At 44.3% G+C, this 25,806-nt stretch overlaps 1 protein-coding gene across 6 annotated transcripts in view; it reads left to right on the top strand.

The window, feature by feature from the left end:
* PATJ (PATJ crumbs cell polarity complex component) overlaps positions 1-25,806 on the top strand; it is a 3,332,662-nt gene that overhangs the window by 295,325 nt on the left and 3,011,531 nt on the right. For all 6 annotated transcript variants that reach the window (XM_069642041.1, XM_069642043.1, XM_069642045.1 and 3 more), the window contains exon 9: positions 10,927-11,029. In XM_069642041.1, the coding sequence (XP_069498142.1) occupies positions 10,927-11,029 (103 nt within the window). The remainder of the gene's footprint in view (positions 1-10,926; positions 11,030-25,806) is intronic.

Raw genomic sequence — 25,806 nt, 5'->3', positions numbered from 1 at the left:
TAGATAGGCATAGTTCCCAACTAGAGAATATTGGTTCAGGCCAACTGACTAAAACTTTGTGGTGGTTTAGCCTTATGCTCCACATACCTGATCTTCGTCTCTGCACTGTTGAGCTTAAGTTGATTTACTAAAGCATACTCATGTAATGCTACAATGGTTTGGGCTAATCCAATGGGTGTGTGGTACAACAAAATCTGCATATGCAAGCCAAAGAACATGAGTATGACAGTTTGGGAGGGACAAGTATGCACCCTTGTTTTTATCTGTGCTCTGTGGAATTATTTTTCGGGTATAATCCTTGGTTCTTCAATCACACCTCCATAGAAGTATTGCAGTGAAGTTGAAACAAAATATTCAACAGCCCAGCAATGAATTCCACATATAGCCAAATTACTCATCACACCATCGAAAGCTGATAAAATCTAGGATAAGATGATCTAATGGTAAGTGGCCGTTTATGAGGGCACTTCTTTGTAACATTTTTAAGACAATAATATTTTGAGTAGTAGCCTACCCAGAACGAAAGCCCGTTTGAAAGGGGCCAAGTAGACTGTTGTCACCCAACGCTGCATATCCTGTAATATAAAAGTGGAGAAGATCTTACACTGAATATCTAAAAGTGGCAATCTATAATTAGGTGGATCAAAACTGTCAAATGTTTTTAATACAGGAATCTTCAATACATCTCTGCAAGCGTAAGGTATTTTTCCGCATTTCTCTGTTTCATCAATTAACTGTTTCAGTATACTTGCTGAACCAAGTGTATTTCCCTTTAAAACAATATTTGAGAGTCTATCCAAACTTGGTGCTCGAATTTGAATGTTTTAAATTCACATCGCCTCCATTATATTTTCCAGTGAGGAACATTTTCTCTTTCTCATTCAAGTTAATTAAGGTTGATTGTGCTAAATCTACTATGCTATACATTTAAAAAAAATATATAAATGAATCATATAGCTTCATTAATGGGGTTGATCATAACAAATGCATCCAGCCTTCTATAATTGTTGTACATTTGCCCAAATTGTTTTGTCATTTTCGTTCAGTGCTTTTAAGACCACCTGCCATTCAGCATTCTCTTTGGAGAATCTATGCCGCTTGAACCAATTTTGCAATGTGTTTTGGCAGTATTTTGCAATTTAATTGCTGTATTAGGATTTAGATATTTTTGTTTTCTAATATCTTAAATGTATCTTTTAAATTGTCATTTCGAGGGGATTGGGTCCTTCGACGTATTCCATATCTATGACATGTAATCACCACAGCTGTGCTGCTTCGGAAACTTTTGTCGACGTCTGCGTCCTGCGTCGATGACGTCGATGCGCCGTCGTCGAGGACCTCCTCCGACGTCATCCGATGTGATAAGTAGGATGCACGACGCCCGTAGCCTCAGTTCCGTTTTTTCCGCGAACGTGTTGCTTCGTGAATCTCGGTTAACGCCTCGACTCTTTGGAGTTCTGTTCTTCTCGGTTCTTCGAACCTGTTCGGTTTTGTGAAAATCCTTCGTGTGAAGATGTCTTCTACTTCGTCTTCAACCCCGCGTCCGGGCTTCAAGAAGTGCAGGGAGTGTGGGTCCAAGATGTCGGTGATGGACTCGCACGACGCCTGCCTCTGGTGCCTCGGGGAGGCCCACGACACGGATGACTGTATCGACTGCCAGTCGCTCACGTCCAATGCCTTACGCGAACGTAAGAAGAAGTTGTCGGTAGGTCGGGTGTCCAAGCCCCGGAAGTCGAAGTCTGCGGGGCTTTCGACGGATGATTCGAGAGGTGACTCTCCGCGTCATCGTCGGAAGTCTTGTGGGTCTCCTTCTAGGAGTCGGTCTCGCCACTCCTCAGCCTCTTCGAGGCATTCTCGGAAGCGCCGACACCGGTCGTCTTCCAGGTCCTCTTCGGAGGACTCTGCCCGGCACGTCGCTTACCCCACCAGCCGTGCGACGCCGGAGGAATGGGCTTCCTTCGGGAAGAAAATGCTGGTGATTCTCGAGTCGCAGGGTACTAAGCCGTCTGCGCCCCAGAGTGGGGTCGGTCGTGAGAGGTCGAGAGACACCGCTCGCAAGAGTGGTCGGCACGAGTCACGGGAGAGGTCCCGTTCGGACAAGGAGACTCGTTCTCGACGTACCCGTTCCAGGTCCCGGTCCTCGAAGCGTTCGAGACCGTGTGCACCTGTGAGGTCTTCGAAGAAGACATCGACGTCTGAGGCGTCGAGGGCGTCGACAGGCTTTCTCGAGGCTCCGAGGAAGTCGTCGAAGCCATCGACGCTCAGGTCGTCGAAGGACACGCTCGGGGCTCCGGCTTCGAGGGCTGTGTCGACGCCGCCGATGCTGGCGGCGCTGCATCTGACGTCGACGCCGATTTACTCGACCTCGACGCCGATCCTCTCGGCGCCGATGCCTGTTCTCTCGACACCGGCGCCGATTCGCTCGACGCCATCGACGCCTTTCGTGTTGGAGGTACCCCGTGGCACGGGGGAACCCCCTAGGAAGGCTCTGGTCAAGAGCAAGCACTCTCGGGTGCCTTCTTTTCGCCACCTGGAATATATTTCAGAGGCGGATGAGGATTCTGATGGCCTGGTTCCTAGTCAGGTTCCAGATGAAATTGTCTCGGGCCATAGTCCGTTTGACGATTTGAGGCAGTCGCTGCATGATGCCAGTGGACTGGACACCTCTCCGGAGGTGGAGTTTTGTAGGCCTGAGCCTGGCTCTCATGCCGATTCCTCGTACCGATGCCTTATGGCCAGGGTTTCTGAGTACTTGGGATGGCCTGCTGCCCCAGGGGAGTTTGTGCAGGATGTTCTCACTGACATCCTTGATGTTGGTCCCCCAACTGACCCGGTACTGCCGTTCCATATGGCTTTACAGAGAAGGGTGGCGGCGGCTTGGACTGCTCCGGAGAGTCTCCCGGCGGTGGGCAGGTCCTTGTCGCGAAAATACCATCCAGCCAGTAGCGACCCCTGCTACTTGACCAGGCACCCCACTCCGGAGAGTTTGGTGGTGCAGGTGGCCACGGCCCCGGCAAAGCAGGCGTCGTACCCTACAATCCCTCCTGATAGGGACGACAAACGTTTTGATGGCTGGGCGAAGAAAGTGTTTTCTTCTGGTGGTATGGCGCTTCAGGCGGCCAACTCCATTTGTGCCTTGTCTCGTTTCACACACACTCTGTGGAACTGTGTTGCGTTAGCGGCTGAACATATTCCCGAAGGGGACGAACGGGATGGTTTCCTTGCTATGGTCCAGGATGGTAAGGATGCCATGTGTGAGTCCGTTCAGTCGGGTTTGGACTTAGCTGAATGCGTCAGTAGGTCCATGGCGGCGAGCACCGTGATATGCAGGTTTGCGTGGTTGCGGAAGTCTGGGTTTGCTCCTGATGTGCAGTCCCGGCTCCTCAACATGCCCTTTGACGGTGAACACCTTTTTGGCAGCAAGGCTGACGAGAGCCTTGAGAGGTTGCAGACCTCAAAAGCTGCAGCGAAGTCGTTGGGCGCTGCAGTTCGCCAACCTCCGCCTTTTCGTCCTAGGGGACAGCAGTGGAGGGGTGGTTCCTTTCGCTATTACTCGTCCTTCAGTAAAGCGAGAGGAGCTGGCAGTCAAAGAGGCCAACGCAGGTGTACCAGAGGTGGACAGGGTACCGTGGTGCCAAGGCCGCTCGGGCATTTGCCTCTTTGCCCTCAGGTAACGCTGCAGCCGCTCCCACTCAGTCATGAGGCCATGTCCCATGGTTCGCCGGTTGGGGGAAGGCTGGCGCAGCATCTTGTAGAGTGGCAAGCCATTACTTCAGATGTGTGGGTTCTGGAGATCATAACCCACGGCTACTGTCTTCCCTTTCGGCACAGGCCTCGCGACAATCCACCGGGGAACCTCTCTTTGCAGAGTCCGGATCCGCTCCTTGCGCAGGAAATTCAAGCCCTGCTGGAGAAAGGCGCCATAGAACTGGTGCCTGTGGCGGAGAGGAACAAGGGATGGTATTCCCCTTATTTTTTGATTTCGAAGAAAGACGGGGGATTGAGACCCATCATGGACTTGCGCGGTTTGAACAAACTCCTCAGGGAGGACAAGTTCAAGATGGTTACTCTCTCTCAAGTCCTCCAGGACCTTCAGCTTCAGGACTGGTTGGTGTCACTCGACCTCAAGGATGCTTACTTCCATGTGCCGATCCATCCCAAGCACAAGAAGTACCTGAGGTTCGCGGTTGGCGACTCGCACTTTCAGTTTCGGTTCCTGCCGTTCGGATTGACCTCCGCCCCAAGGGTTTTCACCAAGCTCATGGTGGTGGTGGCAGCGCATCTCAGGCAAGGGGGGATTCACGTCTACCCCTACCTGGACGATTGGTTGATCAGGGGGAGCTCTCCCGAGCAAGTCCTGGATCATCTGTCCGTCACCTGCCACTCCCTTCACAGGCTGGGCTTCTCCCTCAATTTAAAGAAGTCCCATTTGACGCCAACACAGCGGCTCCAGTACATCGGAACAGTGCTCGACACTTGCCTGGGGCAGTGTTTTCCTCCCCCGGTGAGGGCTCTTCATATTCAGCAGATGGTGCACAAGTTTCAGCATGCCCAGACGCTCCCAGCGTTCGAGTTCTTGAGGTTGCTCGGCCTCATGGCATCCTGCATTCTTCTGGTGCCAGAGGCTCGCCTGCGGATGAGATCTTTGCAGTGGGCACTCAAGACGCAATGGTCGCAGTCCTCCGGCAGGATGTCGGACCCGGTTCAGGTGCCGCCCTCGGTCGCCCGGGACCTTCTGTGGTGGGCCGTCGAAGGCAACTTGATGAAGGGGGCTCCATTTTGGCTTCCCTGGCCGGAGGTGACGATCGTGACTGATGCATCCCTCACGGGATGGGGAGCTCATGCCAACGGGCTGACAGTCGGCGGTCGTTGGTCTCCGTCGGAGTCCAGACTCCATATCAATCTATTGGAGCAGAGGGCCGTCAGGCTAGCCCTGAAGGCTTTTCTGCCGACTGTGCGAGGAAAGAGTGTCGTTATCCTGACGGACAACACAGTTGCCATGCACTACCTCAACAAAAAGGGGGGGGCAGGGTCACTTCCTCTGTGCAGGGAGGCGATGCAGCTCGAGTTCTGGGCCAAAGTTTCGATCTCGGCAGTTCATCTGGCCGGAGACGAAAACGTGACGGCGGACGCTCTGGGCAGGTAGAGCGCGATCTCTCACGAGTGGGAGTTGGCTCAGGAGATTCTCCTGGAGATCTTCGCCCTTTGGGGGACCCCTCAAGTGGATCTCTTTGCCTCTAGTGTCAGCCGGAAGTGCGAAAGGTTTTGCTCGCGGGAATTTCCTCCAAAAGGAGCCTTAGGAGACGCGTTCGTGGTGGAGTGGTCATTCCCGCTGCTGTACGCGTTTCCTCCAGTCCCCGTCATCCCGCAAGTGCTGCGGAGGTTACGGAAGATCGGTTCCCGGATGATCCTCATTGCTCCGGCGTGGGCTCGGAGGACGTGGTACCCGGACCTTCTCGACTTGTCCATCTGCCCTCCACGTCGTCTTCCCTACCGAGACGATCTGCTCTCACGGGAGGGGGGGTCAGGTTCTCCATCCAGAGGTCAGATCCCTCAACCTTCACGCTTGGCTTCTGAAAGGTTGAGGTATAAGGATTGGGACCTCCCTGAAGACGTGATGGAGGTGTGGCTTTCGGCCCGAAGGCCAGCAACAAAGTCTCTGTACCGTTGCCGTTGGCGTAAGTTCTGCGACTGGTGCAGAGTTCAGAATGTGGATCCTTTTGCATGTGACATCCCCATGGTTCTGTCCTTTTTACTTTCTTTGGCCCACATGGGCTTGCAAGTGGGTACCATTAAAGGTTACCTGGCGGCGCTGTCCATCTTTAAGCGCTCGTCTGAAGAGTGTTCTTACTTTAAAATCCCTTTAATTTCACAGTTTCTGAAAGGGCTCACTAATGTGTTCCCTCCGTCACCTTTCCTGGTGCCCGGTTGGGATTTAAACCTTGTTGTTAAGTTTCTTATGGGTGCTCCGTTTGAGCCTTTACATTCTTTCCCTTTGAGGCTGTTAACTCTGAAAACTGTTTTTAGTTGCGGTTACTTCCGCTCGCAGAGTGAGTGAGTTACAGGCACTTTCAGTTAAGCCACCCTTCACTGTATTTCACAAGGACCGGGTTGTCCTTAGAGTTCGTCCTTCTTTTCTTCCGAAGGTAGTGACGGAATTTCATTTGGCCCAGAAGGTTGTTCTTCCGGCATTCTATCCTCCTCCGCATCCTGGTAAGGAAGAGGAGAGGCTCCATAGGCTTGATCCTAAGAGAGCTTTAAGCTTTTATGTTTCACGCATGTCCCGGGTCAGAGTGGACGATCAACTCTTTATTGGTTACGCTGGAGAGCGTTTGGGGCAAGCTGTGACGAAACAGACTTTGTCTCGCTGGATTATTTTGGCCATCTCGGAGTGTTACCGCTTGGCGGGTAAGGACCCACCGGCTGGCTTGCGGGCCCATTCTACCAGGGGTATGGTTGCATCTACTGCCCTGCAGAGGGGTGTTCCTATTCGCAACATCTGTGATGCAGCCACCTGGGCTTCAGTACATACATTTGTACATCACTATTCCCTCGATTCCGTCCGAGGACAGGATCTGGCCTTTGGCAAGGCGGTCCTTTGCCCTGCTATTTGATTGGCTATTCTAAATTTTGATTCTAAATTCTTTCCCTCCTCCTTGCTCTGGTACTGCTTTGGGAGTCTGTCATAGATAGGGAATACGTCGGAGGACCCAATCCCCTCGAAGAAGTTACTTTCTTACCTGGTAACGTTCTTTCGATGGTATGGTCCGACGACGTATTCCATATCGCTCCCGCCCTGCCTTCCCCGCTGCAGAATTTCTTTTGCGATTGCAGCTTACCTTCCGCAAGGCTTTGTGTCTGACTGGCAGTTGACTAATGTCACACGTTCTTGGGGAAAAAACTACAACTGAGGCTACGGGCGTCGTGCGTCCTACTTATCACATCGGATGACGTCGGAGGAGGTCCTCGACGACGGCGCATCGACGTCATCGACGCAGACGCCGAAAAAAGTTTCCGAAGCAGCACAGCTGTGGTGATTACATGTCATAGATATGGAATACGTCGTCGGACCATCCCATCGAAAGAAGGTTACCAGGTAAAAAGTAACTTGTTCTTCTACTGCACAATTGCTAGGTCATATAAACATCTCATCTTATGTTTGGATCCTAGCAGCAAATATCTAGTGCCAATGGAAGCAAGTCAAAAAGTCTATGTATCCATGACTCCATGTTGGGCTAATTATTCAATTCCCATAAAAGACTATTCAAATTCAACAAATTGATCAATGTTTGCATCTTTTCCAAGTTGCAGGCATTCCAGGTTTTTATATATCCACCCATTTTGACAGTTGTAGTATGGGGTTCCTTTACAAGGCCCATATTTAAAGTAAACTTTAGTAAAGCATGGTCACTTTCATCTGTAGCTTCAATAACAAGATGTAATTTTCTCAAAATCCATATCCTGCATACAAATATAATCAATTGTAAACTTTGATTTCCCACCTGTCCAAGTATAATTCCCTGGTATCAGTCAGAGGACAGAATTGTGTGTTTGAACAAACTGTAGTATTATAGTTGATACAGTCATCTTGATGATAAAACCATAATGTTCAATTTCCACTTGACAATGTTCAAAATCTGTTCTATTTATTGTCATAGAGCAGACAAGGACTACATCTAGTCCAGTGTTGCTGTATTTTGAAACATCTAAAAATAAATCTTGTGGTTTTCCAACACCTGTTTAGACATGGTCAACAGGTCTTTTTCAAGGCACAAATAAAGTGTTTTTTCATATTCTATAATCAAATTAAATAGTTCACATTTAAGTGTTTCATGGCGGTAAATTGAAAAAAGAGGAGGAATAAACATGACCATATAAACAAAATTAATGTCAATAAAACAAAATTGAGATAAACGTAAGTCATAACATGTAACAATGTGTCATAAGCAGAATATCAGGAGAAAAAACAAGAGAAAACCTAAATTATAATTATTTTGTGTTAAATATGATGTGTAATAATTTTAATAGCATGTAAAGGTAAACCTCTTACCTTGCAAGATCCTATTCTAATATTTCTTCTAAATTAGTTGCTAAGAAAAAAGATCTCAATATTTTGATGCAGGAGTCCTCAATTATTAGAGTATCTGAAATCGCAAAAGACAAGAAAAGGATCCAAGATTTTCTATTTTATGACTAGGCAATTTTAGAAGTTATAAAGTTAAAATATAACTCACCCTAGTATGTCCTGTTTCTAGTGTAAAGGGCGCTACTTCTTATATTTGTTCAGTACAAATAAAATAATTCCTAGAGAGAACCCCCCAGAAAAGTCTAGTTTGGATTACTAATAACCTGGCAAGCTAATCGGTACTAGCATGAGGACCCTAAATCCTCATTTGTTTCATTTTGTTTGTCACTGTAGCAATTTCATCACATTGTTAAAAGCTGCTCATCCTATTTGTATATGGTATGAGTTACCTTTGCCTATATTGAGTTTGTTAATATTTCACACTATTTGAAACCATATCACTTTAATTTTTATTGTGTGACAAATTCCAGGGTATTGTCACCGTGTCCATGGGGAGGCCCCTTTCCATGAAGCCAGGGAGATGAGTTTGGTACCCGATATTACCCCTGTGGGTGGTACTCAGTGGGTCGATCTCACAGGGAGGGAAATCCTTCATGGGGCTGGTGATGATGGCCCTGGAAGAATGAACTATCCATTTACCCATTTGGTGTCCCCACTCACCTCACCCTTCCTTCAGGTCCCTCTGGTTCCCCATACCGCTGTGTTATAGTAAAGTAGAGTGTATGAGAAAACTGGGACGAGGAAGAGGGAGACTTAATGCAAAAGAATACTGAGACGAAGAAGATTGAACAAAGAGGCGCAGGCCCACTGCAGAACCAACACACGCGATGCAGATCTGAAGAGGCAGCCCTTACGGTAAAAAGGGAAGGACGACTCCATGGTCCATCAAATAAGCTCTGGAGGAACACGAAACAAGACACTCATCCCGGTGCAGGGGATCTGAAGGCTGAGAGCAGGAACGCACAGAGTTGTGGTGACAAGAGAGGTCGAGACGAGATGGACCTGGCTGCGGCAGGAAGGAGAACCGGCAGAAGCCGAACAAGAAGGAAGGCACGGGCAGCCGGAGATGCAAGGGAGAATCCTGAGCAGCGAAACCGTGAGGAGAATGCTGAGTGCAACAGAAGCAGAAAAGCTCTGCTTCACCACTCGACGAGACCAGAGACCACCTGAGAATTCCCAAAGGTAGGGAGAGGGCCGGACTGGTGGCCAGGCATTGAGGGAGCTGGAGAAGCTGAAAGCCCACACAAACTTATCCCAAAGAGCACAAGAGGATATACGTGGCATTATATTTGATACAAACTTTGTGAACCACACAAACACATCCCGAAGAGCACAAAGGGATGAAGGCAGCATTTCACAGAGTGACGAGAACTTTGTAAAGCAGATAAATCCATCCCAAATATTACAGAGCGAGTACTCAAGTGGATACCAGCATTAGGAAGGCACCTATGTGGGATAAGGGCCTGGCAGGAGAGTATACCAAGTATGTCCAAGTAGACACCTAGCACAGCAGGGAAGGAAATCCCGCTGAAGCAGAGCAGAAGGGTCTGGGACCCAAATGGAATCATGCAAGGCCTATCAATAATATATTGAAGGGTTGAAGGCCCTCAACAGTGCAGAGATTACTACAGCCAGTGAGCTGGAGCCCAGAATCAGTCAGGGGGACCCTGACTAGAAAAAGGGAAATAAAACTGGAAACCAGTGACAAAGCAAACCTCTTTTGGGTCTAGAAATGGCGAAGTCCAGTCTGGCAGGTTAGTGAACCAGACCTGATAAAAGACTGGAAAGGTTTGTTTTGTTTAAAGGACAGGAAAAGAGGCGCTCTCCAGGGGATTTGAGAATTGTTTTTTATTTTTTGTATTAATTTTTTTTGGGGAAAAGGTTTACCCTCCCTCCAGAAGATTGGGGAACAGTGTATTGCTTATGGAAGAGGTTCCCTCCAGACAGAAGGGAGAACCGTATTTTGTTTAAATGAAGAGAGGAAAATGATTCCTCCAGAAGATTAGGGGAACTATATTACATTCACAAGTGGAATTGAGATTCAAGGAAGAGGTTCCTCTCTGTTTTTTTGTTGGTTTCAACATACAAGCAATAAACATTTAACCATATATTTTTTTCACACATTCTAGTCCTTAGAGTCTACATCTAGAGTCAGAAGGGCCTCCTTCTGGGTGAATAAGACATCCAGTTTTTCATTAGTTAGTTGAACGTGTAAGGGACGGAACTATGTTTAGGCACAGGGTGGTGGACATTTACTTTACGGACATCCTGACTGGGTCCTTTGAGGGGTTGCCCTACCTCAACAAAAATACATAGTTGATAGGGCAAGGTAGGCTATTCTTTACATTTTTGTTTGCAAATAAGTCTATGCCGACCTCTTTAGCACAACTGTATCAAGACTCGTACTTCTGCACCCTTACAATTGATTAAAGTGCAGACCTAGCTCTAGAGCAGTGGAGCGCTGTATACAGAGTGTGGATAGCCAACATTTGGACTGGCATCTTTTAACCGCACAGTACTACGAGGTCTGTGTGTCGGTATGTGCGTCCATTGGAATTAGTTCTTGGACATGTGTTGTTGAAAGAGCCATTTGTAAGATGCAACGGTATGGCATATAGTATTTGGAGAATGCGAGAATGTTTTAAAATGGTGCAATCTAAAGGGAAGAGTTCTCCTATAATAAGTGTTCCTGGCTTCACATTGATTTTGATATGAAATTGTGTGTGTTGTCTTCAATGATAGAAACAATTATGGTATTACTGTTGCAATTCTTTGAGAATATTTTTTTATTTGAGCACACCTTACGTTTTGTTAATGACTGCATATGTTTGGTTCCATAGGATACAACTGAGGATTTAGAAGTCTATGATGTTGACCTTTCCAAAACGGATGGACAAAGCCTCGGCATAACAATAGTTGGGTACACAGGACCATCTAATCCAGGTAAATTTGGACATAGTGTGTTACTGTTTTACAAAACATGCTTTCTGTTTTCAAGTGCTCAGTTGCTTCGCTTGTGTTTTACTGCAATATTTCACTCAAGGACTATTGGCCCATCTGAGATTGTGTTAAACAAATCACATTGCATTTAAGATTAGTCCACTATCTATGCTGAATCCTAATCTCCGTTTTCCACGCAGTTGATTTCCTTAGCTTCCTTTTGAGTGGCATGCAGGCACATAACTAAACAAAACAATAAATATTCATATACCATGATCTCAACACTAAATGCTTACAGTAATGTTATTTAGCCATATCAGTTATTAAGTGCTTTGTTGAATTACAAGTGGTTGGTCTAAGGAATTCACAGGTAAGTCTCTGTGCTAAGCGGGTTCTTGAGGGATTTGGCGCTAGGGCCATCCCTCTCTACCTATTTTCCACAGTTTTACCACCTTCTGAGCCCAGGTGTCCTTAACAGGGGTGCTAGTAGCTTGCCACCAGGGACACCTATCTGTCTGTTGTTCTGACTAATACTATTGGTGTTTTCCCTAAAGGCTAACTAACTTCCTGTGTTTTTTTTTCTATACTTTCCCAACCTATCCCGCTTAGTACACTAATGAAGTTGTTAGGGATGGTGCCTTCTTTAGCCCGGTATCACTCTCCCCTTACACTCACACACACACCCACACACACACACACACGTTCGTACCTGAACCTTCACTACACTGGGTTCCTAAGATGTTCTCCCACCATGTTGCTATCCATCCAATCTTTCACTTTGCCTTGAAACATCCACTTTCTGATCTTCTTTCCTTTCCTACTCCTGCTCTTACTATCTAACTGACCTCCAACTACCACGCCGCTGAACACTCTCCTGGATTTCTGACGCTACTACTACCGCCTCTACCTTCCTACCACTACTCCTATTCTCCCTCTCCCTGTCCTTACTACCACCGCTCTGTTATCACTATCTCTCTCCTCCTATACTCCCTATTTGCTGTGAATACCATTCACTAAGTCTTACTACCGTCCACTACTGCCAACTACTTCTACACCCACCATCACACTGCTACTCCCACCTCTGCTACCACTACCACCCTGCTACTCCACCTCTACTCCTCCTCTACCTCTACTCCTCCTCTACTCCTCACCCACCAAACTCCACAGACCCCCTCTCTCCAATAGCTTCCACACTCTGGTTGCTCTGGCCTTCTCTGGTCCATTGGACACCCTCCACCAACTTGTGTACTCGCCCAACTAACCCACAGTAGACCACTCACACACACTTAAATACCCTACTCCCTTCATGTACCTTAACCAATCATTTACCTGGCTGAGGTGCGGGGGGTGACATGGGAAGTGATGGGGAGGCTTCAAAGGGGCTTGTAAGCCTGGGACCCTTCTCCATGCAGTCTAATTGCATTTCTGGCTTGGACCCTGACGTGAATTCCAGGGAACAGTAGATCTTCCAAACCTCCATGGAGGCATTTGCCCCTTAACGGCCTTGGTGAGCCAGTGGTATTACAGGGGCTTTCTTAGAGGACTTGTTTTAAAAAAATATTTTCACAGGTGGTATAGTGTTTTTCTGGTGCACGAGTTCCAGCTCACACCATCAGCTGAAGCCGCGCTTCTCATCCTGGCTGCATACTCTGACGTCCTGTGTTGCTGCGTTCCGTGCCTCATGGTGCGGCGCAGCCTGCTTCAGTACACGCGGCTTGCTGCGGTATCACTCCTTCCTGGGGCACTTGCGGTCTGGTGACAGAGGTCCTGCGGCCGGTGCCCTTCACTCTTGCAGCAGGGTCTGTCACGGCCCGCCACCATGTTCAGTTAAGGAGGGGCTGGGAGAAGGCCTTGTAAGGAACTCATGGTGGCAACAGTAAAGGCAGACACAAGTGATCGCAATTCAAGGGTGTTCATTAAACTGTATGCAGGTTGGAAAAACGCCTAATATAAACCTAAATCTAAGATGGGAGTAAGCGTCGACCATCACATGAAAATAAGGCAGTCCTTGTGGCATCGTGTGAAATAAAATTGGCCTATACTAAGAAACCTATTGCCAAACCTTACAACTAATTTAAAAAGGGTGTTGGATGATTTTCAAAGAAAAGAAAGTGTGTTCTCAAATAATATGTCAGGATGCGTTAGCTTGGATCTCCCTTCCCCACGTTTTGAGCTTGGGGTAAGATGGGATCTTGGAGAACAGTACACACTTGAGCTTTCCCAGCACAAGTCGACAGTTCCACTTGCAGCTATTAGGATTTTCGATGGCCAAGTCTTTTTTCTCTTTAAAAGTCCCTTACCTTCGAGGGCCTGACGTGTTCGAACAACAAAACAAAAGTTCCTTCAATAAAATGAAGGTTTGTGTCTTGGCTTTCATTGGGTGAGGACTTTTCACCGCTGGGTCCCCCTCTAGCCGGCTCTGACGACTCTTTACTTTCAGCTTCCCTCCTCGGGGTTCACTGACGTTTCCTTCACTCAAACATCTTACTGTCCTTGTGTACAGTTCCATTGGACATCCCTCAGCCGGGTTCATCTTTGTCAATGCACTGTTTATTGGGACTTTAGGCTTTGCCCCTTCTCGTCAGCATCCCTCTTCTGGTTTCACACTTGCCACCTTCAGCTTCAGATTCACTTTCAATGTTTATGGGATTCGCTTCTCTCACTTTCTCATGTGGCGTGATACACTCCCCTTGCTTTCTGTATAGTTCGCTGATCAAAGGCATTCGACTGTACAGGGATTTTGCTTGACCTCCTGTATGACCACTTTGACCTATCTTTGCGGCACTCCTACGGCCTTCTGGTTTCTGTAGTTTTACTCAGATGGGGATCGGACAGAGTTTCTCACAGCAGCACCCACGCAGTGACAGTCCCCTGCTGCAGCTGGTCTTCCCTTTACAATTTTACAGTTCATTGAACTTTCTCACTTTGCCATTTTGTGACTTTCATTCACCACAGCCAGGTTCTTATCGGCTCTCCCCTCGACTCACCAGCTTTGATGAACCGCTTTTCCTCTTTACTGGAGTCAAGGCCGGTGCCACGGAAGCAAGAGTCACTCTTGCTCCGTCTTATCAGTGTCGATACGCTCTGTGTACCGTTGACATCTGTTGCAGCACACTTGGGCTATTGTCCTCGGTCTTCATTTTCTTTCGGCGGAGGGTTTGCAGGGTTTTGTTGGAAAAGGGCAAGGTCGTGTCTCTCCTTGTCAGCCTCTCTATTTGCCGCCTTTCTCCTCCTCTTGAACTGCCGGGTCTGGATGGCTGTCTCGTCGTTCGGTCTGCCTTGCTCCTACTGTGCTCTTGCTCCAAATTTTATCCCTGTGGGGAAGGCAGAGGGCTGTCAGGTGTGTGTGTGATCTTGACTTTGCCTGACCCTAGTATTGTGAAATGTCAGGTAAACCGCTCGGTTGTTAGTCCATTCTCTGGTGTGTCGTGCATAAGTGTCCGTTTTGGAAAAGCGCGGGAAGGTCAGTGGTTTTGAATGTCCCTATGTGGTAGGATGGGGAAAAGGTGTTCAAATAAGGGGATACTGCATCTCACCCGAGGGCCCCCCATCCAAGTGATCCTCCTTCACTGGTCCACCCCCAGGAACTAGATCCAATAGCTATGGTTGTGTTCTGGCCACCTGGATGACAGATCCCCGGGGACTAGCTAGGGAGACACCTTCAGGTTTCTCAGAGCCTGCACACACACTGAAGCTCTGTCTTGATATTTGGCTGGGCTCCCTCCCTCCCCAAGCAGGAGGTGATGAAGCTCCTTCATAACAAATGGGCAGGACAGGCAGAAAACAAGCAAGAGGGAAATTGAGGGATACGATTGCCAGAAGACAGTCTGTAGAAAGCTAGGATCCAAGGAAACTACGTCGCCTGCCAGGTAACTCGCTTCAAAAAGGACTCGCTGCCTCATGCGTATCTTTCACCAGGTCATGCTACAATGTTCACTTTCCTTTAAAGTAGAACACAGTTGCACTTCTTCACTGTTTTTATACCTTGTTGACTCCAGGTATCACTTAACTTACCGCCTGTTGATATCCCACATATGGGGGTTTGTTCAAGTTCTGTCTGTCAACTTCCTTCTTAGTGTCTTTTGGCTTTGTTCATGCTTGTTCCAATTTTCCCCAAACTGCCATCTCGTGTAAGGAAAATTGCTCAACTTCTGCCCTCTATTTCTTCTTTGGTGTCTCTTGCCTTATGGCAAAGTGGGTTCCAAGTTTCCTCAAATTAACATCTCACATAAGGAGAATGGCGCCCTTTTTTCCCTTGTCCTTTGATTCTTCTTGGTCGGTATTCAAAATGACTCTCCAAATATTAGTTAACTTGATAGCATGTCCCGGGGCCCACAACTCCTGTGGGTTGACTCACCGGTGTAATGTACAGCTGCGCAGAAAGTTTTTGTCGAACAGGCTTTCCCAGGTAGACAGTCTTTGTTCCCGCTTCGGCTTTTCACTCCTCCACAAAACCGTGTATCTTCACTGGTCCCATGGCAAATGACTTCTCGCTTCTATCGGTTCCTCCGGGATACCGTCTCGAAACTTCACCTGAGTTCCTCTCCTCCGGTACACTATGCCTCCAGGTAGTTGGTTGCCTGGAAGCGTTTTTTTCCTGCAGGGCTCTCCTCTGTGAATCTGCCTCTGCCTCTGGGTTTGCTTCCCGCTCCACGCTCTCTGCAGCTCTCCTCTCCTTCTCTACCTTCCAGGTGATTTTCAGGTTTAAATGTCCTGTGCAGCCGACTGTGAACCTTACCACTAGACTGGAGGTTGTACTTAGTATCACTTTAATGTCATAGTCGCTCTGCTTGTCTTCTTCGACTCAGTACCTGAGGCTTTCTGGGTCGTCGAGTCCCAAGGATTTTTAGCCTGTTTTAAGTTGCATTGTTGGAAACTTTTGTTTAAATAATGACCACCATAAACATTAGATGTTAAATGTGTTTTAGGTGTTATGTACTTATGAATAATGGCAATATGCCAACAGGGACGCTAGAATCAGGGTTTCTTCTTCACTAGATAGAGAAGAATACCACGTCTCTCGTGAGAGTCATCATTTCCCCCCCTCAGATATTCATTGCCTCCCACATGATTCTCCCTCCTCATAGAACCCCCAGGGTCAGTTTCAGGTACCGGATGCCTTTCCCTGGCCATGCAGGACGGATGTACGTGATTATTTCATAGCCAAAAATAACGAATTTGAAATGGTCGAAATTCCCTGTACATCACCCCTGCCCTCTATTTCCTCCCCCCCACCCTCCACCCCCTACCTCTAAATCTTACCTCTGGTGGCCGCCTTACCTGCTGTCCCTCTCCGCAGCTCTTTCACTGCGACGCGAGTACCGCTTCCCCATACAGAGGCGGAATTTCTGCCACAGGGTCAGTTTTTTTTTAGTTTTTTTTCTCCAATTTTTTAAACACATTTTTTCCCCAATTTGCTTTATACAGAAGCAGGGCACACCCCAGCTCCAATTATTCGATATTTTCAGAATTGGTCATTTCTTTTTTTTTTTGCACTGCCATAGTCAGCATTTTGATGTATTTGTTTTTTCTCCCCAATCTTTTTGGGTAATGCCATATGGGAGGACACTCCCACTGGGGAATCAGTGATAACTGCAGGATCCATCACACAGGGAAATCCCTCTTAATTTATAGGGACAGGCAGAGTTTTTCCTTATTTTCAGTTGAATAAAATGTTATGCCAACAAGCATGCCACCTTTGTGTCCCGCGTCTACATCTGCGCCCTTACACCTGTTTTTAGTGACAAATGGAACCCCCTGTTTCAACGACTTTATCCAAATGCCATCTATGCAGCGTTTTAAACCCAATAACAGAGCAAGATTTGCAGAAGCTTGACCTTGGATCGAATTCTAATAATGGCTTGGAGGGCATTGTCCTCTTATGGGGTGGGTTTGAGGAATGAAAGAATGCTGGAGAGTTTTGTTTGAGATGGCTCTAAATTATGACCATACCTGTGCTCTAAATTATGACCATTATAGTGGGTTGATGGTGGTGTTACAATCAATGTGTCGGTGTTGTTTTTTTTTTTTTTAAAGATTTTGTCCTGAAATGGAGCTCTATTTTTATTTGCCACGTCACAAATTTTTCCTGTTTAGTTTCTATTTTGCCTCATTAGGGATGGAGTGGAATAAGCTACACAATGGTGTAGTGAGATTGGTGAGCGATTTTGTTTTTGTGCAGGAATTTTTCTATTCAACAAATAAAGTGCTTGTGGTGTAAGAGCTCTTGGGAATGCTGGTGGGAATTGTATACATATTGAAAATGGTAACGTACCACTTTTGTATGACATTGTGCATATTGGTAATTGAATATTTAAAACCAGGCAGCCACAGGTATACACTTTAAAGCTCGAACATAAAGGCATTATAAGTAACTGAAATTGCTCTACGCTTATAGGAATGTGCAGACTCTTGGGTACAATTCTCATATAAACTGTAATCATACTGGTATTCAAATGTGAATGATGTATCAATCCCTTCACAATAAATGGAATTACTATGAAACCATATATGGGAGTATGTAACAAATGAGGAGAAATGTAGAACACCGTTATTAAAGAATGTCAATGGCAAATATGTTTAGTTAACCAAGAAGAAAAGAGCCCAATAAACCACCTGTGCAGTGGTAGAAGTGTACTGAAAAAAGTAGTGTAACTGTGGTTTCGGCAGGGGAAGAGGGTAGATGAAAGCATAGTGTAACATATGAAAAGGTGTTGCGGCCGGGCATTGCAGTAGTCTACCTGACTAGTAACTAAGGCCCAAGTGAAGCAGTCTCACCGCAGTTTCTTTCAAGGAGAGCTAAGATTACAACTTAGAGCGATTTAGAGAAGAGCAACTAGAACAAATGCAAATGACAGGCAAAAAACCCAAAGATCAGGGCATGCCAAAGATCACTGGCCATAATACCAATTTAAAAAAGATTGCCAACATGTCCAGCGAAGATGTGTTGTTGGACTTTCAGCAGCTCAATGAGGAGAGCAGATCTTTGTTGATGGTAGACGAGGACAGACAGAATGATAAAACTAAAGCCATCTCTCATCCGCAATCTAAAAAAAACAACAACAAAAAAATGACAGAATCTGAACTCGCCCATAAGGGATGAAACCACTCTTCCTGTAGCTTTGTCCGATTTTAAAACCATAGATTCAATAAAAATTCCTTTTAGATCTCATGACCAACACTAGTGGCATAAAACATTGCAGTTATCGAGCTTCTTCCCGGTTATAGGCAACGCTGAAACTCGTTGTCAACTGGCAAATAAAAAAACTTGGGAAACAACTCAGCAATGCGCCTTGCTCTGGTAATATTCCATTTGCATCTAGCATCTCTGCGCCCGTTAAGGAAACTAGTTCAGTTAATATTACAAGTGCGAGTGGAATTGGAATTCCCACAGAGGGTGATGTCCAGGTCGAGATTAAGTCAGGCCGCTGGACAAAGATAATCAATCCCAACTCATCCAGGCAACGAAGGAGATATATATATATATATATACATATATATATATATATATCATTGATTCAGTTGTTGAAAGAACTTTTCAATATGATTGATTCATATAAACAACAATCGAATAATCAAATCATCAATTATACATTTACAGATAAAAAGGAAGAACTAAAATATATCAAGTTATCACCTTCATCTAATATTAAAGGATTCACCTTATTAGCTATCATATAAAAGAAATTGAAAAAAATTAAAAAACATTAATTTCAAAACTACAAAATTTCCGGCAAGACATTGTTAAAATTCATTAGTATACAGATAAACCGTCATTATCATAATGCTTATAATACAGGAATAAAAACAATATTTTAATTATGAATCACCAATCATTATAAATCAGTGTCATCTCATAGATACAATCTAATGATATGCGTCATCCGTCTCATCCAACTTAAAGGCCAACAAAACATTTGCAATCGCCAGTCTCATTGAAGTGGTCTGAGCATTATACAAGACATTCCAAAACAATTCAGGTGTTACAAATCAATATTCAGTAAAACAACCAAAGTAATTCCTTCTTAACTCCATTAATTGGGAGCAATTGGTAATTAGGTGCATAAGAGACTCTGGTTCATTCATGTTTTTACAAAAACGACAGATGTTAGTGACAAATGTTTAATCCAAATCGGATAAATAAATCAAAATATCGTGCTGAAGGAAATTGAATAAGATATGTCTCTAACGTTTGCGGTTTTTTGTCAAGTGATGTACTTTAGATGTTTCTTCGCAAGGCACTCAGTTTGCGTATTGATCCAATCCCACTCCAGATTTCTTTTTTGGCTTCATTGGGATTGTGAATAAGGATATCATGATCCACGTCAGATACAAGTAGGAACTCCTGCACTTTTAATCGCCATGTTCTCATGCCTTTTATGGTCAGTTGTACATTTATATTTGGCTAGTGCATCAAGCAATGAGCAATTTTTGTTGTTCATTATGCACTTTCTGTATAGAGCACACAGCTTCCATATATGCATTGCGTATAGGGAGACAAGACCCAACTCAAATCTTAGAATGCACATAGATACATACTTGGGCAATCTCAAGAGTTTCTTCCAATAGGAACCTTTGATAGTGGTCCAAAACACTTCGCCACGCTAGTCTCGAGTCTCCGCACCATATATAGTGATGGGCACAGCTTTTTGGATATAAAATGTCAAAGCTGGAATTAGACAGCTACCATATTCCTGATTTATTAAAGCTGCTTGAGCAGCAGCAATTTTCATTTTTTTAATTACATCACAGTAATATGGCGCTTCTGAGCTCTGGTCCTTCACAATCATTACCAAATATTTATATTGGCGTACTAGATCTAGAGTTTCCTTGTAGCGTCCACCTAAATGTTTCGCTTTCTTTTTTGAGTAGTAGCAAAAATGATAATCAATTTTGAATGATTGATGATTAAGTCATTCAGTCGAACCTGCTTTTCCTATTCATCTCGCAAAGCTTGCGTTCCCTGTGGCGTCTACAACAACAGCACTAAATAGACTGCATTGAAGAGCCAGGGGACCGCATGCTGCATCAGCCGAGGAGGATCTGAAACTATTACTATAATACGAAGGAATCCCTTGCTGACATCCGTTATAAAAAAGTTAAATAAAGTTGATGCCAAAATGCAGCCCTGTTTCAATCCTGTTTTTATAGAGGTTGATAGTCTGCCATCAAGCGTTAATCTAATCTGGATTGAGGTATTTGAGTGAAATTCTCTGATCCAATGCTGTAGAGGTTGCTGGCAACCGGCCTTACTCAACTTTCAATATAATACATTTCTTGACACAAATCACATGCAGTCTGAAAGTCAATAAATGCTACATACAGGGGCTGGTGTTTCTTCCCTTCTTGATGTTTAATAATATGTAAAGTATGCAAATTAATCGCTGTTCCTAAACCAGGCATGAAGCCAGATTGATGGGTATCATGTATATTATTTTTTTCAGCCCAGATGTTAAAGTGTCTAAGTATAAATCGAGCAAAGATTTTTCCCGGTGCGTCCAACAACGCCACTGGTCTATAATTTGTAGGTTGAGTTTGATCACCCTTCTTATAAATAGGCACAATTATCGATTTCTGCCAGGTAGGAGGAATAAGGCCAGTAACAATAGTTTGAGAGAAGATTGCATACAAAATCCGCGCCCATGCTTGCGGGTGTGCCCTCAGTATGCTATTAGACAAACTGTCCGGGACAGGTGCTCGGTAAGTGGACAGTTTTGAGATGAAGAATATGAGGGCTTCTTCCGATACTATAAAGTTGGCCTGCTGATTATCGAGCGTAGCATAGAGATAATTAACCCATGGAGTAGCAGCATAAAGAGTACTATAATATTGAGTCCACACTGATTCCGGTACTGCGTTTATCTGCCTTAAGGTTTGTGCTGGCAAAGTAACTTTTTTAATAAGACCCCATATTAAGGCAGAAATTTTTGATACTAGACAGCGTAACATAGTTTGAGCATCAACAAGATGCATATGAGCTCTTCTTGATTTGGGCCAATTTATATTTGTTAAGTCTACTCGTTTCACACACTCTCAATTCAGCCGGTAATTTCTTAAGAGTTTGAATATTCGCTCTCAGCTTAGATTTCATTGCTTGCAACTCAGTGTCATAAGTATGAGAGAGTGATATAGTTGGATTTATTTTCTTTTGGCTATTAGTCTTGAAAATCTGTATGGCTGCTACATACATCCCTTCTTTATAGCGAAGTCCTGGAATCAGTACATCAGGAGGATACATGACTCTCAGCATCAAGGTCTGAAGACTTTCGGGCGTCCATCTAAATCGATTACCTTTGCTAGAACATGATACTTGAGAGCCATTATAGTCAGACTTTCCTATTGGGTCTATGACCGGCAAGGAGTATTGCAAGGCCAGAATATGATGGTCATTAACAGATTGCAGGATGACCTCGAAATTGTCCATTCTGGCAAATAAATGTTGGTCTATGTATATATTGTCTATCAAGGTAGATTGCGACCCTCTCTGCCATGTATTAACCCCTAAGCCATCATCCACATTAGCACCATTGGCCATTAAAAGATTATGATAGTGCATGAGTTTCGACCATCGATCTGCCGAATCCGATAAAACTCTATTCTGCGGTACCAGGCACTGAATGTTCAAATCCCCCGCGACAATCGTGTATTCTATTGGGCAGTCATTGGCAATAAGGTCTAATATAGTTTCTATGTGCTCCAGAAACTGATCATCACTGACTGCTGCGTGATTCCAGTCCACGTTTACACACGCGATCACAAAGTAGGAAGATATGATCTTAACTAATGGTATAAAAGGACACAGTGAGGCCCATGCTTGTACCATAATGTTGGCTGAAGATTTTGTAGCAACCATAAGCCAAGCCGCCGCCCTGCCTTGACTCATTTTAGATGCTGGTGATGATGAAATTATATGATTGTCCCATATAGGAGGAGAAGTTAGCCAAACCTCTTGCAGTAATATTATGTCATAAACATCTAGTAATGTTAAAGAGGATGAGGTTAAATTGAGATGTCCACGGGTGTTCCATGAGGATAAGTTAAAGGTGGCCAGCTTCTACACAGTGGGTTGTTAATGAGAATTGATTAGGGAATTCAGAATCGACACAATCGCGAGACAAATGGGTTTGATTGCAGACAAGAAATCGATAAAGGAGTTATCTATTGTCTGTTCAGGGTTGTTCGAGAGAACTGTTCTTTGTCATTACTATCATTCAGTGTAAGATTCGGTTGATATATTAACAAAAAACCCATCTTATACAAATCCTCACCAGCATGCCAGATAATGTTTCTTATGGCGCCAGTGCGATAGATCACTAGACGTTATATCCTGGACTTTAGGAATGTCCTCCAGGATATTCAGGACTGAAGACCTGTTCTAATCGTAGACTGGGAATTCACTACCTCTACATTGTAGGATAAGACTGTGGTGAGTTGCCGGATCACAATTGGGATGCTTTGGTTTATAACTGTAGTTAGGGCGGCTGTCAATCAAGTCTGCAGCCCGAGCAGGGCAAGCATTAGCTCGCTGAGATTGATCATTATGGGATAGACCCTCAGGCAACCATGGGAGATCTTTGATTCATGGATGTGTAGGGGGGAAATGGATGTGCCAGAAGTTTTTGCATTGGACGGTCCCACAGGAATCCTAAGAGGATCTTTGGAGATTTCCCAGAATTGGCCATAAGTAAGGCAACCGATTCCTGAATTTTCTCACGCCTATCTTCTAGAGTGAGGAATTGGGCACGAGTTCCCTCCAAACATTCTTGAGGTTGTACTAGATCCCTCTCTGCAAGAGTTGTATGTAACGAGTGGGCAGGTAAGGGATGCTTTTATCTGTTTAGTTTTACTCTCTTGGGGTTGTACAAAAGTCCTCTCAGCAAGAATTGAATGTGACTATGGAGCAGATGAAGCCTGTAGTTCTGCATCTTTTTGTACCGCCTCTATTAGATTGTCTAATGTAAGAAGCAATTATAGGGCTGAAACTGCAATTTTTACCTATTTGCTTATGGGTTAGAGCTAGAGTCTTGTCCTTTGCACTGTTGGCTTGTTTTCTCATAGCCACTGATTTTTTCTTAGTTCTAGGAGGTAAAGTCAATGAATGAATGAATGAATGAATGAAAAAGCGCGAGAGTTACCCTTCGATTGTAATACATTCTTATCTTTGTCCTTATTCTTTCTATTGGTTTTATTATTTGAAGTAGCATTTCCAATTTTCTTAGTAGAGGACAATTTAGAAAAAATATAAAAAATGTGTTTGTCTAACATTCCGTTTATATCAGCATTACCTTTAGCTGGAACTATACCATCTAAAAGATGCCCGGAATCAACAGAACCACAATTACTTTTCTCCCTCACTATTTCCGTGCTTACCATTACATCTGAAATGGTAGCTTCAGACGGCAGAACATTTAGAGTGACAGGATTACTGCTATTCAAGTTATTATCAATTATGAAATCAAAAGCAGGAACTGACCTCACTTCTGTAATATCTCTAATATTGCCGGCTGATGTTTTGGGGCAGATATTTTGAGTACCTACAGAAGCTTGATCCTCCAGCAGTAGTTTTAGCCTGACATTTTGTTCACCTAACCTATTATCCAAGCTTTCATAGAGCTTTGCAAGCGAAAATAAAGCAGTATTCATTGCTTGAAGAGATATCTCTGCAAATGGCAGAGCAGCTGACACTGCCGCATCCCTCATTTGGCGACCCACTAAGACAGGTTTTTCGGGGTGGGCTGCGCATAGGATAGGGAATTAGATGAGCAGTCATTAACTGAATTGGAGAACATCGCCGGTGATTGAGATAGCAAGAACCGGGAATGTTTTTTTATTTTATTGATTTAGATGAAATTTGTTAACTTTACAATATGTTAGAATCAATTTAAGAAACACATTAGACCATATGACAATGAAAAACAAAACATTGACACAGCTAAAAGCAACATACAGAAAAACACAAAAAAAACAGCCATGGGATAACCATAAAGTACACAGTTGATCATTTTACATTTAAACCTGGGACTACATAATTCATGCTCAACACAAAACAAAACGATGAGTAGGTAACATAAAATTGAGTTTAACTCATTAAAAAAATAAGTTGTCTGCCTAAGTTCATACCTAAGATTACATTATTAAAAGAAGTAAAAGAAACACAATGTATGCTCTTGTTGTGGTGTTTTAAGTATTTTCCGCATTCACCAGACCCTACAAAATTAAGTCTCTTCTAACTTCAGTTCCTGAAGGAAACCAATAGTTCCAATTCTCAACTGTGTAAGAAAGCCTGAATGAATCATTTGCCATATAAAGTCAGAGGTCAAGTACCGATATTCTTGAAGAGCAGGCTCTAAGTGTCTTATTCCGATATCAGTCAATGTTCCACATTTGACTAATATGTGTTTCAGAGTTTCTCTCTGTGAGGGTTATTTGCAATACCTACAGCTATTCCCAGATTGCTAGATTATTTTAAGTTTGGTTAGCACATTAAATCGCAATCGTAAAAAGTCCCCCATGTGAGCAATTGATGGATGTTTAGTTGGGTACCTTTCGGGATTACTGTATCTTTTCCATTTCAATGGTTTTTCCTTAAAGTCTCTATAGGTTTCACATTTAGCTTTAGTGCGAATCCAGTCACTCTGAAAGTTTCATTTTCACTATCATAGGATTTTGAATGAGATCTGGCAATGAAACTTCAACATATACTAAGGCTTGAGTGACTAGCCCACGCCACTTAGAGATATATGCATCCTTGGAGGAAAAGATGTAGTTAGACAGAATTCCTATTATCATAGGTGATTGAATTGCTAAAATACATTTCCTGAATAGAGCTATTGTCTGCCATAGATAACGAGTGTATACCGAGATGAGCACAAGTTCATTCCGAATCCACACTATGGGGACACAATTTGGCAGTTGCAAAACGCTCCGCCAGTATTTGCCCTCCATTTTAGCCCAGACACATTCTAATATTGGTTGAGTTTCTGCTGCATTCAAAAGAATTGGTGAAGCTTTTTGTAGATAGTAAGTAATAACAGGAGTTTTGGAAAATTTACAATATTTTGCTTGAATTAGCTTGGCTTTTGAGATTGAGGTCATCAGTTTTATCTCTAAAGTTTCCCTATAGACTTCAGTAATAGCTTGATTGGCCAAGTAGGTATAGCGAGAAACACATTCTACTCTTGAGCCATTGAGAAACCATGATAGACATTTCTTTTTGAGCTTCTTCGACATATTATATGTCATAACCTTAGTCTTTGACAAATTTATTGTGAGTAGATTATCTTGGACGTAAATGGCAAGAGCGTCCAATAGATTGTGAAAGCCTTTGGGTGTTTTAGAGACGAGAACCAAATTGTCTGCGTATAGTAGTGATGTTACTGTCTTATTAGCCAGTTTCGGAGAATCAGTGATGATTTTTTTGAAAAGCTATGCCTGTCTGAAATGAAGAAGTTAAATAAGGCAGAGGCTAGTGTACACCCCCGTCTCAGCCCTCTGTGTGAATTAAAGAGGACAGTTTGCCATCAAGTGTCAATCTTACTTGGATGGTTTTTTCGAAATGTAAATCTCTAATAAGAGAGCCTAGATATGATGGACATCCTTGAGTGATTCATTTCTTCACCAGAAGCTGTTTTGAAACCAAATCAAAGGCGGCACGCAAATCGAACACCAAATATAACGGCTGTTTTTGTATTGTGTGATGCGAGATGATGGATGTTAATGTTGATAAATTAACTGAGGTTCCCAACCCTGCAATAAATCCTGTTTGAAATGGATCGCATTTT

This window comes from Ambystoma mexicanum, chromosome 1q, assembly GCF_040938575.1.
Source record: "Ambystoma mexicanum isolate Mex_15411 chromosome 1q, UKY_AmexF1_1, whole genome shotgun sequence".
Classification (NCBI taxonomy): domain Eukaryota; kingdom Metazoa; phylum Chordata; class Amphibia; order Caudata; family Ambystomatidae; genus Ambystoma; species Ambystoma mexicanum.
This window is presented reverse-complemented; position numbering and strand designations above follow the sequence as displayed.